This window comes from Felis catus, chromosome D4, assembly GCF_018350175.1.
Source record: "Felis catus isolate Fca126 chromosome D4, F.catus_Fca126_mat1.0, whole genome shotgun sequence".
Lineage (NCBI taxonomy): Eukaryota > Metazoa > Chordata > Mammalia > Carnivora > Felidae > Felis > Felis catus.
Window position 1 is genome coordinate 11,032,043 of NC_058380.1, and position 16,779 is coordinate 11,048,821.

The 16,779-nt window shown below is 45.1% G+C and overlaps 1 protein-coding gene across 2 annotated transcripts in view; it reads left to right on the forward strand.

Moving 5' to 3' along the window:
* The first annotated feature begins 5,092 nt into the window (after positions 1-5,092).
* PGM5 (phosphoglucomutase 5) overlaps positions 5,093-16,779 on the forward strand; it is a 184,761-nt gene continuing 173,074 nt past the window's right edge. Inside the window, exon 1 of one of the 2 annotated variants that reach the window (XM_045043402.1) lies at positions 5,093-5,418. In XM_045043402.1, the coding sequence (XP_044899337.1) occupies positions 5,158-5,418 (261 nt within the window). In that variant the 5' untranslated portion in view covers positions 5,093-5,157. The remainder of the gene's footprint in view (positions 5,419-16,779) is intronic. The other variant, XM_011288248.4, reaches the window with a different exon arrangement.

Below are 16,779 nucleotides of genomic sequence, written 5' to 3' on the forward strand. Positions count from 1 at the left end.
CACTTACCCGACTGAGCCACCCAGGCGCCCCAGTAAATTCTTTCATCCTTAATACTAGTTCGCTCATGTGCATGTGATGTCATGTTGGATGTTGTGCTGAAAAGGTTAATTGGACATCTGTTCCTGCCTTCAGAGACAGCACTGTCTGAAACAAGGTTAAGAATCAGTATTATAGTAGTTATGATAATATTATTTTACTAATTGTTATGATAGCAATAACTGTTTTAGTGATAGAAATAATAATCACCTAATAATTCCAATAAGCTCTTCAGTTCCAGGCACGTGCTAACCGATTTGCACACATTAGCTCTTTGAATATGATCATCACCCGCGGGAGGTAGGTAGCCTTATGTCCATCTTACAGATGCAGAAACTGAGCTTTAGAGAGGGTAAGCAACTTGTGCAAGGCCACACAGGCTGTCGCCTTGTTGAAGGTGGGAAACTGAGTTTTGAAGCTTGAGATGTAAGAAGATAGAGATCAGACACACCTGACTAAAAAAGACACGTCCCTTTCTGTCACTTTGACATCCCACTTGGTGGCCTTCTAGTGAAGGCAGCAGATAAGAAGTAGGTTCTGTGGGAATTATTCTGTGTTATTTCATTTGTTGGGGAACAGAAAGCTTAGTGGAAGGTCGTGCATTTCAGGAGAAATCTATAATTGACTTTCCCCGTGGCCAGAAGCTGTTTGGGCAGATTCACGAGGGAACTGGTGCTTCCTTGGACGTCCACCCATGATGTTTTCTACCTGCTTTTCAGCCTCTTCTCCTGTAGTTTTTGTATTTTTTTCTGCTTGTAGAGTCAGTGAGTCCAGAGCATGTTTTTCACACTCCCTGTGTACACAGAAGTGAGCCCCGGCTAAACAGGAATGTGTAACCATCACGGGCCAAATATGGGTGCCAGTCTTTCCTGTTAGCGGGGGGTCGGGGTGGGGGGTGGGGTGTATGGAAGAGTAGAACGTATAAAATAAAATTATATATAAATATATATAATTCATTTTAAGTCTCAAGATCACTCAAGGGTATTTTTTTTTAATTGGGCAATTTTACCTGTTCCCTTTTGCACGTTCTGATAAGTTCGTAAATGGAAGAGCCTGATAGAAATTAATCTTTTAAAGCCTCACAAGTAAAAGGAAATTATAGAATGATGTAGCTGGAAGGGACCCCAGAGATCTAAAGTGTTTCCTGGAATATTCATGTCCTTGATCCGTTAATAGGTGTTTTGCAAAAGGGCCCCACGGTCAAGTGAAATTTGGAAATGCTAGGTTAAAGTTAAATAGGTTTCTTTCCTGTGGAACTTCACAGTCTCTTTTATTTAAAAAAGTTTTTTTTTTCATGCTTATTTTATTTTTGAGAGAGAGAGGGGGAGGAGGGGCAGCGAGAGAGGGAGACACAGAATCCAAAGCAGGCTCCAGGCTTTGAGCTGTCAGCACAGAGCCTGATGAGGGGCTCGAACTCATGATACTGCCTGAGATCATGACCTGAGCTGAAGTCAGAGGCTTAACCCACTGAGCCACAGAGGTGCCCCCTGGAACTTCACAGTCTTTAATATGCTAATGTGCTTTGTGAATCTACAAGATAAAGTGTAAAGTGTTTCAACACTTGCTGGACTTGCAAATTCTTTTTTGGGGGGAGGGGGCAAAGGCGGGTCTAGCTGAGGCAGCTAGGGTAGTTGCTATATGAAGTTGGCAGCTGACACCTTTTTGAGAGCAAGGTAGTCCCAAGGGGAAGGCAGGATAGATCAGTTGTTCCTGTTACATGCCTGGGATTCTCAGGGAGATGCCTTTCCCCAGAGGCTCAGAGAAGTCTGAAAGGCGCCTCTAGGCAAATAGGGCTCCCTTTCCTACAATGCAGAGAAGCTCTGAACTCAGCCCAGCGTGGTGACAAGCCCCTTAAAATCAGGGAAGTGTCTTTATCCCTGACCTAGCCCACTGGGGACAGAGGAAGGGGATGTGGGGGCTGTCGCCAGGCGGTGGTCACAAAGCTAGTCTGAGTCTCTCCCCAGACAAACTGGGCCCGGCAGCTTAGGTCAAGAAGCACCCGCTGAAAGGCTCTCAGAGGTTTTAATGTGAAAATGTGGCTTGTGACGCTGCAAGAATGAGGCCGAGCGTGCAGGAGTTTTAGGTAGCCTGACCTTGCAGCTCTGCGTGGCATGCCGGAGGCCCTGGTGTTCGGAGGAAAGCCCTTTGGGAAGCGCTGATCTTATCCACATTGTAACACTTTTATTGGATCCAACTTGCCCGACTCTGCGGACACCTTTGAAGAGATTTCTTTAGTTCCTAGACCCTTTGTGTAGGTTTCAAGGGCAAATTACTCTCTGTATCTTGTATTTCCACTGTCAAAAACCACAGGACAATTCAACCAACACGTATAGAGTATCGCCTATGTCCAAAGACCCTTTACGTTCAGTGGCGGTCTACGAAGAAATACACTAGCTCTTGCTCTATGGGACGTGAAGAATAATAGGCATTGGGATGCTGATGGCGATACTGGGAACATCTGACATCTATTGAATGACTTTCTGTTTGTCAGGCGCTGTACTAAGTACTTCAATCTTCCCAACAGTTAGTGAGGTGAGGATTCTAATAGTTGCTGTTTCACAGTGAGGACAGGGAGGCCAGGAGAGGTTAAGGAATTATTCTAAGGTCGCGTACGGCTGGAGGAGAGAAGGCGTCCATGAGAAACGTGTAGCAGCACATGAAACAAACATTCCTTATAAGCGATGCAAAGAGTCGTATGCATTCAGTGAAAAGAAAAACAAGTTTTCAATGGCTTGATCAGTGAAAGTGTCCGTTCTGTGGTGGACAGTTATGGTTGGTCACCTGTCTCTTGTCCCTCTGGGGAAAACACCCCCTTACTTTGGAGGCACTGTTTTCATTTTCACTCGGGTCTGGTTATGTCTGTACACGTTGTACACGTTGTACACGTTGCCTTGAGCTGCACCAGTCAGCGTCTTTGGGAACCTGGAGCTTAGAACCAAGGGAAGAGGGTTTCCTCTTGGCTGATAAAACTGAAGCTTGTCGGAGATGCCCGTGCCTTGTCCTCAGCCCTTGGAAGGAGCTGGACTTTGGTAAGAGAAACAACGCTGGCAGTGGAGACAGGGAGCCTTGTAGATCTCCTGGTCGACTCTGAGGCTTGGAGGCTGAGTCCTTCTCTTCTGTACTGGGGCGAAGGACTTACTCCTCACTCTTCTTCTGGGAATGATACAACCCTGCTTGCAAAATAAGCTGTTATTAGACAGTGATTTAAAAAAAACCCACACCATAGACATGTACATAGATCCTTAAAGGGTTGACGTTCTGTCTGGTGCTACAGCAGAATGGACTCCTGGGGACCCAAAGAAAAAGTAGAGGTGGGAAAAAAAACCCTCAAAACAAAAAACCCCAAACAGCAACCCAACTTTGGTATGTAAGGGGACAGCGGTAAAGTCCCAACGGATTCAGTTGATGGCTTCAGTGGTTTCCCCGTCACACTTTAATGATATTCATAAAAATGGGAGGAACCATACAAGGACTATTGCAGATGTCATCTCAGCCACTCCCTGGATCTCACAGAAAGCCTCCCTTTTCTCATCTGTAAATTGGGAATGATATGAATGCCATTCCTCCTTCTTTTGTTTTGAGCCATCAAAGATGCAAAGCCTTTTACCAACTGCAAAACAGCATGTAAGTGTGAGCTGCTGTTCACAGTTTTCTCACTAGGATCAAACCCGTTCTAACCCTGCAGCAAGTCAAGCTTAGCCCTGGCAAGTGGACAGTATTTGGGGGAGGACAAGACGCAAGAGATTTCAAGACAGTAGGTTTAGTGGGTGCAAAAGTGCTTGGAGGGTGAAAGGTGATAGAAGCAAAAATAACAATTGTTCTTCCCTCTTTGGGTTTTACCCTTTTTGTCCATTCTCCCTTCACTTCTATTTTCTATGGGGTGTTTCTCGGTTTTGGATTTCGGGTGGGCTTTACGGAGGCAAAGCAGACCATCCCTAGCCCCCACAGAATGAGAAGAGGCATGGAAAGGACCCGGAACAGTTCCTGGTGCCGCCTTCTGGCCCATGTGAGTTTATGCCTTCATTCCTGTGGGATATTAAGGGCTTTCCCCTCCTCCTGTCGAAAGTGATGAATCAGGGTAGGAGCTCAGCTGTGTGGACAAATAGTGTGGGACAAGCCTGTTTCTAAGCAGGAGCGAGGCTCAGGAGGGCAAGAAGAGTAAGAAGAATAAAGAAACACATGTCTGTGTTGCTGTCGTTGCAACCACGACAACAAACAAGAAAAAAAACCCAACACTTTCCACACTGCAGATTGTGATGCCTTGAGAGAGCCCAGGGCAAAGTGTGGATGGCTGGGTGGGTCCTGCCGGATTGAAGGGCCTGACAGTATGTGATTCCCTGCAACAAATGGTAGCGGTGGGGTGCGCGCGCACACACACACACACACACACACACACACACGCACGCACGCACGCACGCAAGGCTCAGCCTCCAATTTCAGCGCTGGCAGAAGATAACAATTCTCAGTTGCCTTTCCAGGGTTATTTTTGGCTGGGGCTGTTCGCTGGTGGCAAAAGGTTCAGCCCCCTCCCAGCTCCCTCCCTCGTCCTTGTTCAAAAGAGAAACTTGTGCTCCTAAACTGCCCACTTGCAGGGCGACCGGGAGACAGGGCTGCGGTGGGAGGGGAGAGAGGCTGGGGGGTCTCGGAGAGGTCCCCAAGTCCTGCTCAAGCTCTCACCGACCCCAGGCTGTTTTCTGGCGGAGGGTGTGATCCGGGGAGAAGCGATCGCCCTGGGGGGAGGCTTGGGCCGGGCGCGGGAGGAGGGTCGCCGGGGGCCAGGCTAGGCGGCCCCGGGGAGCGGACTTGACTTGGGGACGCCCCGAAAGCGACTCCAGCTGGGGCACGACACTGCCAGCGCCTCCGGAGCTCCGGCCCAAGAGGGAGTGGGGCAGGAGCAAACTTTCTTGGGGGGTGGGAGCCGAACTCTGCCGGGGCGGCGCGGGGAGGGACGGCTGTCGGTGCCGCCGGAGGGCGCAGGGCCGGCGGCGGAGGGGGGGCCCGGGGCGCGAGGCGGAGCCCGGGCGCGCCGCCAGGCTGGTGGGGAGGGGGAGGGGGGGTCCGGCGGGCGGCAGATTCCCTCCGGCTCCCGGGAGCCGCGGCAGGACCGGCCAGGAGGCGCCATGGAGGGGAGCCCCATCCCGGTGCTGACGGTGCCCACGGTGCCCTACGAGGACCAGCGGCCGGCCGGTGGCGGGGGGCTGCGGCGGCCCACCGGCCTCTTCGAGGGCCAGCGCAACTACCTGCCCAACTTCATCCAGAGCGTGCTGTCGTCCATCGACCTGCGCGACCGCCAGGGCTGCACCATGGTGGTGGGCAGCGACGGCAGGTACTTCAGCAGGACGGCCACCGAGATCGTGGTGCAGATGGCCGCGGCCAACGGGGTGAGTGACCCGCCCCGGCCGAGCCTCGCTTTCCGTCCGCCGTCCCCTCCCCCGCCCCCCATCCTGGGTTCTCTCCTCCAGCGGCCCGCAGCCTCCCCGCGTCCGGGACGCCCCACGGTGTCAGCGCCCACCGCCCCAAGGCCTTCAGGGTTCCGCCTCCGGGGACCCCGCCCCGTCGCCCTGACCTCGCCCGGACTCAGCGTCCCGCACCTGCCCGTGGTCCGGTTGGGCCTTCTCCTCCCCAGCCCTTCACAACTATTTGTTCTGACCCGCGTCCACTGCCCTTCCAACCCGCGCTTCTTCCCTAGGCCGGCAACGCAGTGTTTCCCCCCTTTTTCCTTCTTTTTTTTTTTCCCCCTCCCGTGTTCTATCTGCTGTCCCCTCCTTCCACCCTAAATTTTGGCTCCGCCAGAAATTGAACAGGAGTGTTGTCTCAAACACACCCGCGGGTACACACACACACACACACACACACACCAGCGTTGATCCCTGACGCTTTTGGCAAGAGTGCACCCTAAAGGGTTTTTTTTTACTATAAGTGGTTTGTGAACCCAGGGGAATTACTTCACTGTTGATCTGATGAGGGTAGGGATGGGGTGGAGATCAGTTTGATGCTCTACAGCCTGGGCTCGCAGTTGTGTCTGTGGGGGTAGCTCCGAATGATCGGAGATGAGGCTTACGATGCCTTCCTTGAAGCAATTCCTAACTCCTCTGCAAGATGCTCTTTGGCGTTTGACTGCGTTTTGTGTCTCTTCCCCCCATTCTGTGTCCCTCCTGATTTCCCCCCTGTTCTCCCACGACCTCTGCAGGCTTTTTTTGCCATCTGAGTTTTCAGACCTTGGGTTTTCCCTTCTTCTCCCTCCTCCTTTTCTGTCCTACAACTAGAAACACCTTCTGGCATCGTCCCATACCCCAGTTTCCTCCTTCCGCAACCAGGCAGGGCAGCTTTCCCACCATGTCTGCAAGAGGGACCCCTCACTGCAGGGGTCTCTGTGGGAAACATTGTCTAAAAGAGTAATTTCAGTCTTGGTAATAGGGTCGGGTGCACGTACGTAGCACATTTAAGTGAAATCTCTGCAGATGTGTATGGGAGTGTGAACATTAAAAAAAAGAAAGAAACTGAATGGGGTGCCTGGGTGGCTCAGTAGTTAAGTGTCTGACTTCAGCTCAGGTCATGAACTCACAGTTCGTGGGTTCGAGCCCCGCATCGGTCTCTGTGCTGACAGCTCAGAGCCTGGAGCCCGCTTTGGATTCTGTGTCTCCCTCTCTCTCCGCCCCTCCCCACTTGTGCTCTCTCTCTCTCTCTCTGTCTCTCAAAAATAAACATTAAAAATTTTTTAAAAAAAGACACTACATAATTATCTGGCATTTGGACTCCCTTTTGCCTTCCTGATCCCCTCTGTTTAGCGTTCTCAACTTCTTTCTTTTTTTAATCTTTAGGGCTGTCCATGCTTCATTTTGTCTACTATAATTCCCCTCGCTCAGTGTTTTAGGGATGACGGAAGTGGATTTTTTTTTTTTAAGTAAAATAACCCAAAAGCAATTAGGAGAAAAGAGCCGAGGGGTGTGATGGGTGGTGGAGGCGATGCTCCTGGAGATTCAAGACTTGTATTTCTCTCTGGTTCCGTACTTGGGATTGATGGAAGTTGGCTTGAATCGGGGAGTTGGAGACAGGTTGACGAACGGTCTTTTACTCTGTCGGACACAGCTGTTCCTGTGGAGTGACGGAGAATAATGGGCCTTGGGGGAGCTGTGGCAGCTTTCATATTCTTTCCCGGGCCACTTTTTCCGGGACATGAGAGAAATATCCGCTCATTTATCGCGGGTGAGATTTGAGAAGCTACAGTTGTTGATTTGCACGGGCAAATTATTATGAAGCTTTCTTATTTCTTGGCACGCTTGATGATCAGGACTCCACGACCTCTTCAGTGGGTCTCCTCTGATAAATACATTTCATTTACGTAAAGGGTAAAGTTGATTTTAGGAGATAGTGTATGTTAATAAGTGGTTAAGATAGAGTCACACTTACCCTGGTGGTTGTTCCGTGCGACAGAGTGACAAGTTAAAATACACATATAAGCACCATCTCTTAAAGTATCCGAAAGCATTATTTCTAAAATCGGTGGGTATGGGCGAAGGGAATGGTCCACATTTATCAGTGTTTCAGGCAGCCAGTTTTAACCTATTTTTTTCCTCATTTTGTTCACCTTCTTGAGGGCTTTTGCTACAGCCAATGAATGACCTGAAGGCTGGCTTCAGGAGAACGGGGGTTTACCAAAAGCCAGATTGGTCTTGAATGATGGGTGATTGATGAGAAGGAGCTTGCCCCCTGACTTGGCCTGCGGAGTTACACTCAGGAATGAGGAGTTTTGATTCTGAAAGCTTTTGATTCTTGCCTTTTTAAAAAGCGTTCGCGTTAGATATTCATAATAGGCTAGAAAGATTGTAGAAACATACAATGTATTCTCTTGGAACTGACTTGGATGTGACTGTGTGGGTTGCATTCTCTGTATCTGAAAAATCTTGGTTTTGATAGAAGAAGTTAATTTTACTATACAGTTTAATGTTAAAAAAAAAAAACCCAGCAGTTGCTCTTCGATTATATAATTGCTGAAGGGGAACACAAGTTTGGAATCTCCAAAATGGTGGATGGCACTACTTATGTTTTAATATACCATCGAGTTTGAAATAGCTTCTCAGACATATACCTATTCAATTTGGGATAAAAAATTTTTTTTATTATAAAATTATGAAAATTTCAAACTTTTGGAAAAGTGGGGAGAATAGATAAATGACATCCGTATGCCCATACCCTAGATTGTTCACATTTTTTTTCTATATATGTTTCATCTTTTTTTGAGGGCTATTGTACTTTAAAGTATATTAAAGAAAATGACATTTTATCCCTAAATTCAGTGTGGATCTGTAAAAACTGAGAATCATTTTCTTGATAGTTACAATATCATTATCATCCCAAATAAAATAAAACATGATTTCTTTGTATCGTTTATTACCCAGTACACATTCAGATCTCCTCAATTATTCTGAAATGTCTTTCATAGCTATTTTTTCAGACTAGTTTCTTCTACTCAAGGAACACACAGTGGATTTGGTTATTTGTCTCAAGTCTCTTTCAATCTAGAAAATACCTCCCTCTTTACTTTTATTTCGTATTAATGAAACTGACTTGTTGAAGAGACTAGGTTGATTGGTTGTCCTGTAGAATGCTCCTCTCCACCCCCGACCCTTACTTGAATTTTCTGATCTTTTTTTTTATGGTGTCATTTAACTTTTCACTATATTTCCTGTGTGTGTGTGTGTGTGTGTGTGTGTGTGTGTGTGTGTGTGTGTGTGCTAGAAATTAGTTCTAAAGGTTTCATTAGATTCAGGCTCAATATTTCTTTTCTTTTTCTTTTTTTCTGTTGCAAGACAATTTTATAGGCACTGATGTATATTCATGTTATATCTTGTTAGGAAACATTCTCTGGTCGACCCATTATTCATGATGCTGAGATGATTATAGGGCTATTGTGGTGATTGCCTCTATTTCCAGTATTTTTCCCCTTGAAACTAGCCAGTAGCCTGCAGAGTGAACTTTGTACCATGTGAATATCCCTTTCCTATCAACTTTTATCTGATGGTTTGAGCGTCTGTTAATGATCCTGGCTTCAGTGGTTTATTTCATTAGGGCTTGCAAAACGATGTTTGAATTCTCTAATTCCATCTACATGCGTTTAGCTGCATTTTCTTATGAACTGGGCATTTTCCTCACTATTGGGCTATTTGGTTATTCCGTAATATAGTTCCTTCTGGAACAGCAGAATACATGTTCATCTTTCTCTCTTTCAAAAATGTTTATTTTTGAGAGAGAGAGAGAGAGAGAGAGAGAGAGAGAGAGAGAGAGAGAGAGAGAATGGGGGAGGGCAGAGAGAGAGCGGGGGACAGAAGATCCAAAGTGGGCTCGCACTGACAGCAGGGAACCCTATGAGGGGCTCAAACTTGGCAACTGTGGGATCATCTGAGCTGAAGTCAGATGCTCAACCAACTGAGCCACCTCGGTGCCCCTCTTTCTCTGTTTAAATTACCACCTTTCAGAATAAGGATTTGGTGAAATAGCTACTTCTGCTGGTAACCCGTGAATTTTGTTTTGTTTTTTTCCTCCTTTGAATATCACTATGGACTCTTGAATTTGTATACAATGAATTTGAATGGATTAGTAAATAAAGGAGAAGAGATTTTTTTAACCTGTTTTTGTAATTTTTATGTGGCTGTGTGAGCTTATCTAAAAAGTCCCCAGAAGTATTTTAATTCTCTTTTAAAGATACAAACTGTGTCATACTATATAGAGCAAAAGAAAAATACTAAGTATGAGGAGTAAAGAGCATCATTTAAAAGAACTGGGAAACTTTATTGCTAATTTAAACTTAGTTTGTAACTAATTGATCTTTTATCCCATTTCTTTTTCCATCTGCTTCAGGTACTCTGCAGGGGTTTAAATTCTCCAGGTGTCAATTTATTCTAATCTCATGAAGATTTCAAGAGCTAAATGCAAATAATGGCTACATTATGAATAAATGCCTTTGCCTTCCTCTGGGTGGATCCGTGTGTGACTAAGGGCGTCTCTCTCTCTCCTCTTTGTTCTAATCTTTTTTTTTTTTTTTAAAGTCCTAAAATACCTTTAATACTGGACAGATGGCAGCGCTGTGTCTGCCTCAAGACATTTCTGACTTTTTCTAAAGTCTTCTGTCTCTGGAGATGACACTGTGTATCATCGCTGTCCGATAGAACTTTCTATGGTGGCAGAAAGGTTCTGTAATCTGTCCTAGCCACTAGTCACATGTGATTATCAAACACTTGAAATGTACCTGCTGTGACTGAAGAACTGAATCTTACGTATTATTTAATTAATACTGAAATTTAAATTTAAATAGCTACAAGCGGTTAATAGCTATCATACTGGAGAGCACAGCTCTGTCACTTAACATTTGTTTATTTTCATTTTGTTTTTTTATGAATATAATTTATTGTCAAATTGGCTTACGTAGAACACCCAGTGCTCATCCCAACAAGTGCCCTCCTCAGTGCCCGTCACCCAATATCCCTCCCCGCCCCCCATCCCCAGCCCCACCATCCACCCTGTTTATTCTCTGTATTTAAGAGTCTCTTATGGTTTGCCTCCCTCCCTATTTGTAACTATTTTTTCCCCCTCCCTTCCCCCATGGTCTTCTGTTCAGTTTCTCAAGATCCACATATGAGTGAAAATATATGATACCTATCCTTCTCTGACTGACTTATTTCACCCAGCGTAATACCTTCCAGTTCCATCCATGTTGCTGCAAATGGCAGGACTTCATTCTTTCTCACTGCCATATAACTTAACATTTAAAATCTAGTATTTTTTTCAGCGGAGCCAGACCGTTACAACCAAAAGCAACTTGAAGTTAACTAAAGTAGGGCACCCAATGCTACCAAGGCATATTTGGCAAACCCAAACGAGATTTCTTCCTATGATAACCACACTCTCTTTTGACTTTAGCCTGGGAGACAATGAGGTATGGTGGAAAAATCACTGTGCCGGCAGCTGGAAGGCTCACTTTCTTTTCCTAGCTCTGTCGTACAAGTTGCAGACCAAATGCTTCAGCCTCTTGAAATACCTAGAAACCACTCGTTTCCTCATCTATAAATTGGGTCTGACAGCATGGCTGAATTATCCTGGGAATCAAATGGAGAGCTGCCACCAAAAGCATTTTGTAACATCCGTAGCTTTAAGAGGTGTCAGGGAATATCATTGCGGCCCGTGAATACATCTCTTACAATAACGATTTGACTGCATGTATTGAACAGAACGGCATAGAGCTCTGTCGCACGTTTTAGCCGAGAGAAAATCCTTTTGTTGATCGGCCACACACCGTACTGGCGATGGGATAATCACCAATGGTAATAGTAATGTTAGCAGTACCGTTCAGCTTACAGAATTCAAGAACTCCTCGATGCCTTGTGAAGTCTTTTAGGGGTAGAAGTTGAAGGGCAGTGGTATGAAGAAGGCTGGGTCAGCAAGGGACTTGGGTGTGGCTTTGAGAAGGTTGCTTACACTGGTTGTGTTTGATTCTAATGGGCCACGAAAAGGTGGTTGTTTCAAAGAATGGGAATGCACCTGCCTTGACATTTCTTAGAACTCTCTGGGTTACAAATTTTGATGTGGCCCCAAAGAAAAAGGAAAATAGGTTTGCAAGGGAGGCAGGGTGGGATGTGGCGGTGTGTGGGATGTCCAGAGGGAAGCAAGCCGGTGTCTCAACACCGAGACCTTCTTTCCTGGAATGGATCTGGAAACCTGGGCTGGGCCGGCTTCAGGTCTTGTCTCCAGAAGGGAAACAGAACCGGATGGTGACTGCTCTGCATTTTCCGGTGTTCACTACAGAATAGGTGAATGGGGTGAGCTGCTGTGGCCCAGACATTAGGAAGAGCGGGTTTGCACAAGAAAGCCCTCAAGAGACTGCTAGAACTTTATCTTGCTTCCCCTCCCAAATCCCCATCCCTGGGTTTTGGAAGTGGCAAGTCTATTATATGAGAAATAGCAAATTTTAGGGTGTCCTTGGCTCCATCCATCTTCCTGTTCAGTCAGTTCATCCTTGAATCTTTTAGCCTCAAGTCTTCATTCACTCTTTTTTTTTAATGGGGAAGGAAAAGGAATGGGAGAGGTTTTGTGAACAGCTGGGCCCTCCCAGTTGCTGGGGTGGGTTATTTTAAGCTTTGTTGAGTGTGTCCAGAGACCCAGATGACATTTTTAACTAAGCTACTTTATTAAATCTTGGGATAAAGCGTAATGATGTTTATTGAACACACACACACACACACACACACACACACACACACACACACACACCCCAGCAACATTATGTGTGAAACTTGCCCTACGAATTTTCTATAAAACATCTGTTCTCTCTGAGCCCTTCGTGAACTATGCAAGTCTGGTAGTTTCTGTTAAGACTTGAGGGATAGAAGTTGGAACCTAGTTTTGAGGGATCTAAGCATAGGTATTGGCTTCACTAACCTTAACCTCTATCTTTTGGGCCCTAGCCACTCTTGTGTTAGACAACAGTAAGGTAAGCGAATCCTGTAATAGGATTTGAACAGGATGATTTGAGAATAACAGGCAGGGGGATAAAAAGGTCTGGATTTCCCAGGGACTTTTAAATCGAAGGTAGAAAGCTCAGTGTCCTTTGTTAGCCTACAGCTTTGACAGTTAATTGCCAGCACTCATGATTTGGCCAATATGCCTTTAATGTTGCCAAAGGAAAAGCTTTGGGTCCTTTTATCTGACTTGACTCTCACTGATTACGAATAAGAGGGTATCTGGAATATATACAAGGCTTGTTAACATCCACATTTCCTTAAGCTTTAAATACCTTTCATCTCCTATATTTTTAGTGATGTCAAATTTTGGAGTGATGCTTGTATTCATAGGAAGAGAAAATTTTCAGGAACGCTCAACCTCCAAAGAAATCCTTTCCCTTGGCATAAAGTCACAGAAATTTTCTTTCCCTTTCCAAGTCTCTACCTATAGGTGTTTTGCATAAATATAATATTTAATTGTTGCCCTTCTCTTATTTTCCTCTAAGAAGAGTCCTCTTTTGTGGCTAGGGGTATCTGGTTTTGTTTTTAGGGCTTTCTAATGGAAAGAGAAAAGTTGAAATCAGAAGACCAGAGTTTATTCTCTTTGGCAAAAGATGCCACAAAATACTGGGAGGAGAGTTTTCTCACAAATGGTTAATATACGTAGTCTATGAAAAGCTTTTCCAAGTTAGTAAAAAAAATTCAGAAAATTCGGAAGAACCATTGTCAACTACAATGACAAACACCTGAACAGGACATCCTCATTAATAACTGAAGAAATAGAAACAAAAAAAAATCCATCAAGATGAAAAAAATTGAAAGCACTCAGGGTTGGCGTGAATGTTGGAAAATTGTCATGTTAAATCGACATGTTAAATTGTCATGTTAAATGGGAGTTAAATCGATAAACCTTTTGGCTGGGCAGTTGGGCAGTGTGTGTCAAAAGTAATGGACTATTTATCCAATAATCCAAGAATCCCTTAATCTAAGAGTCTATCCTGTAAATTTCTTGATACGAATGTGGAGACGTCTACGTACAAGAATACTCACTGCCGCTTTTGCAAGAAGAGAAACGTGTAAACATTTATATGTTTAACAGGAGAGAATAGGTACATAATTTATGGCACGGTCACACCATGGATGCATTAAGACGCATGAACAAAGGAGGTGGACCTATATGGACATGAAAAGGCTGTGAATGATCGTTTATGTTCAGTGAAACAAAGAAATTAGTAGGGGATCATGGGTAGCATGATGCCACTGTTGGGTAGGCATAGAAAATAGGGTTGGAAGGACATACTCCAGCTAACAGGTAACAGTGAATACGTCTGGGGTGTGTGGGTGCATATGGCGGGGGAAGGAGAATCTTCTCCCTTTCTACGTCATATACTTCTCTTTACTAAACGATCATCCATGGATGTGCGTTGCTTTGGTCATTCAACACATCAGTAAAGAATAACAAAGCAAAAAGGAGAAGCTCTGAGTTTGAATGATGACACTACCATTTGTAACTTATATGACCGTGGAGAAGTCACCTGGCCTTCTGGGATTTGCTTCCTCCTTTATCAAAATAGGGAAGGTAAAACCACTTTCTACACATCTTCCAGGGTGGATGGGACGATTGAAGACGGTAATGGATTATTAGGAGTAATGTATTCACGTAACACAATTATCACCAAACTCTTGCCCTCGGAGTAGAATAAAAGGACGTGTGCACATGTACATTTTCTTTTAGTCTCGGTAGCTTTACGGATCAGAAAATGCCTGTTGCTGTGGAGATCACAGTTCTTTGGTAAGGCTTCTACTGGACTTTTGGTACTCCGCCATGCTGCAGGCTAAGGCTTGGGCGGTGACTCCTGAAGTCACCATCCCGTCCCCGCTCCTCGTGTGTGCACACGCCACACACACACACACACACACACACACACACCCACACACACACACACACACACACACACACACACCCTGCCTCGGACATCGAGGTGGCAACAGCTGCTCTGGCATGGACTTGAACTCAAAGGATTGTTTTTCTTCGCAGGGTCTGTGCATTATTTCGTGTTACGAATTAGCCGAGTCCGGGCCAAGCTTTTCCACACCTTAAACCTTTCTGAGGCTCGCGCTGTGTTAAGGCAGAACACCCCTCTCCCGAAGCCAGCTCTTAATCTGCTCGTATCATGAGGATTTTCCAGCCTAATGGACTGGGCCACGTGAGAGATTACTGAGAGGAACAGACCAGGCAGAGGCTAAGAGACTCCACGCTAATCTGCTGAGGCGTCTGAAAATGCACAGCTGTAGGCACTAGAGATGTGTTAAAGTGTTCGCTCAGGATGTTTGTCAGGGGTGCCTGGTCCTGCAGCCTTGCTGAATGTTTGGTTAGGAGGCATAATCTTTTTTTGGACAGCATCTCCCAAACGTAAAGTGACAGATGCAGACGCGGAATATAATACAGAAGACCCAGCCCTGCTGTCATAAATAACAGTAAATTGTTGAATCTTGCTGAGTTGTAAATCTTTTATTGCCGGGGGTCTTTAGGTCACTGGAACAGAGTGTAAGGAGTGGGGGCTCTTAGCAAATGGCCTGTGATTATCTCCCAACCAGACAGAAATGGGTCTGATGGAATTTATTTATTTATTTATTTATTTATTTATTTATTTTATTTTATTTTTTTAGAATTTACTTCTATCTTTTCCTTTTGGATGCCTTTTACATGGCTTTTCCTTTTTGCCTGATTGCTCTCGCTAGGACTTCCAATACTATGTCAAATAGGAGTGGTAAGAATGGGTACCTTTCTCTTTTAAAAAAAAATTTTTTTTTCAACGTTTATTTATTTTGGGGACAGAGAGAGACAGAGCATGAACGGGGGAGGGGCAGAGAGAGAGGGAGACACAGAATCGGAAGCAGGCTCCAGGCTCTGAGCCATCAGCCCAGAGCCTGACGCGGGGCTTGAACTCACGGACTGTGAGATCGTGACCTGGCTGAAGTCAGACGCTTAACCGACTGCGCCACCCAGGCGCCCCCTGATGGAATTTATTTAACAAGCCACATAAATGCATTTTAATGGATTGTGACAACTACTCTGAAAAAAAAACACATGGCTCTAGAGACTGAGTTTTGAGGGGAACATATAGGCACATATACGTGTGTGTGTGTGTGTGTGTGTGTGTGTATCTTCGTGTATATATATGTGTGTGTGTGTGTATACATATATATAATTTTTTTCTGTCTACCTATAATTGTGCCAGATGGAAAGTATTCTTAAGCATTTAGAAAGTTTATCAAATAGCTTATGTGTGTGCACATGTGCACAGAACTCCCCCTCCTCCAAATATATGTCTTCTTCCCTGGATGTATTCAAGAGGAGAGTAGACCAGATTTCAGAAACATATGAAGCCTGCAGAGACCCGAAGGAGGTGACTTAATGTTCCCAAATGATCTATGTTTCTATGATAATGAATAGAACTTGTGCTGGAGTTGGATGGGCTGAAAGTAAGAAATATAAGTAATATAAATCATACTGTTCTAGGCAGGAATCTGTCTTGCAGGGACAGCTTTCTGCAGTGAGCTCAGCACCACGGGTAAGTTAGGAGATCGGCATAGCACATAGCAGGAGACAGTACACGTCAGAGGCACAGACAGGGGCAAGGAAAGAAAAAGATGCAGGTCACGACAGGGGTACAGACATGGTCCTGTCACTCCTTACCATGGGCGTCAGCAGCTTCTCAGTCAGGAGGCCTGGTGGTCGAAGAAAAAAGACCTTGTACTTACGTAGGCAGGTTACAACTAATTTGCTATTTCATTATTGGCAGGCTACATTCGGTTTACCTGATTTTGTAGCGTGGTTTTAGTCCTCAAACGCTTTTTAGTTTCGCATCTAAAAACCTCGGGTGGAAGAACGCTTTTATATTAGTCTATGAAGGACGGTACATTTAAATAATGGAAGACTATATAGACGCTAAAATCGCGTTGTGGAAGAATAGTCAGTGACCTAGAGACACAGACGCCAGGGAAGGGCTGGGTATATTAAGTGAAAGATGTAGGTGACAGAAAATCCCTTCTGCAAAAATATGGAACTATGTAAATGAAAGAGACAGAAAGGGAAACGGAGATACCAAGATACAAACAGTACACACAGAAGGTTAACAGTGTTCATTTTTAGATTTACAGATCACTCTTATTTCCTTCTTGCTGATGTGTTCTTCCTAAATGTTCAAAAAAGGAATGTATATAATATATAAGTAATTATATATA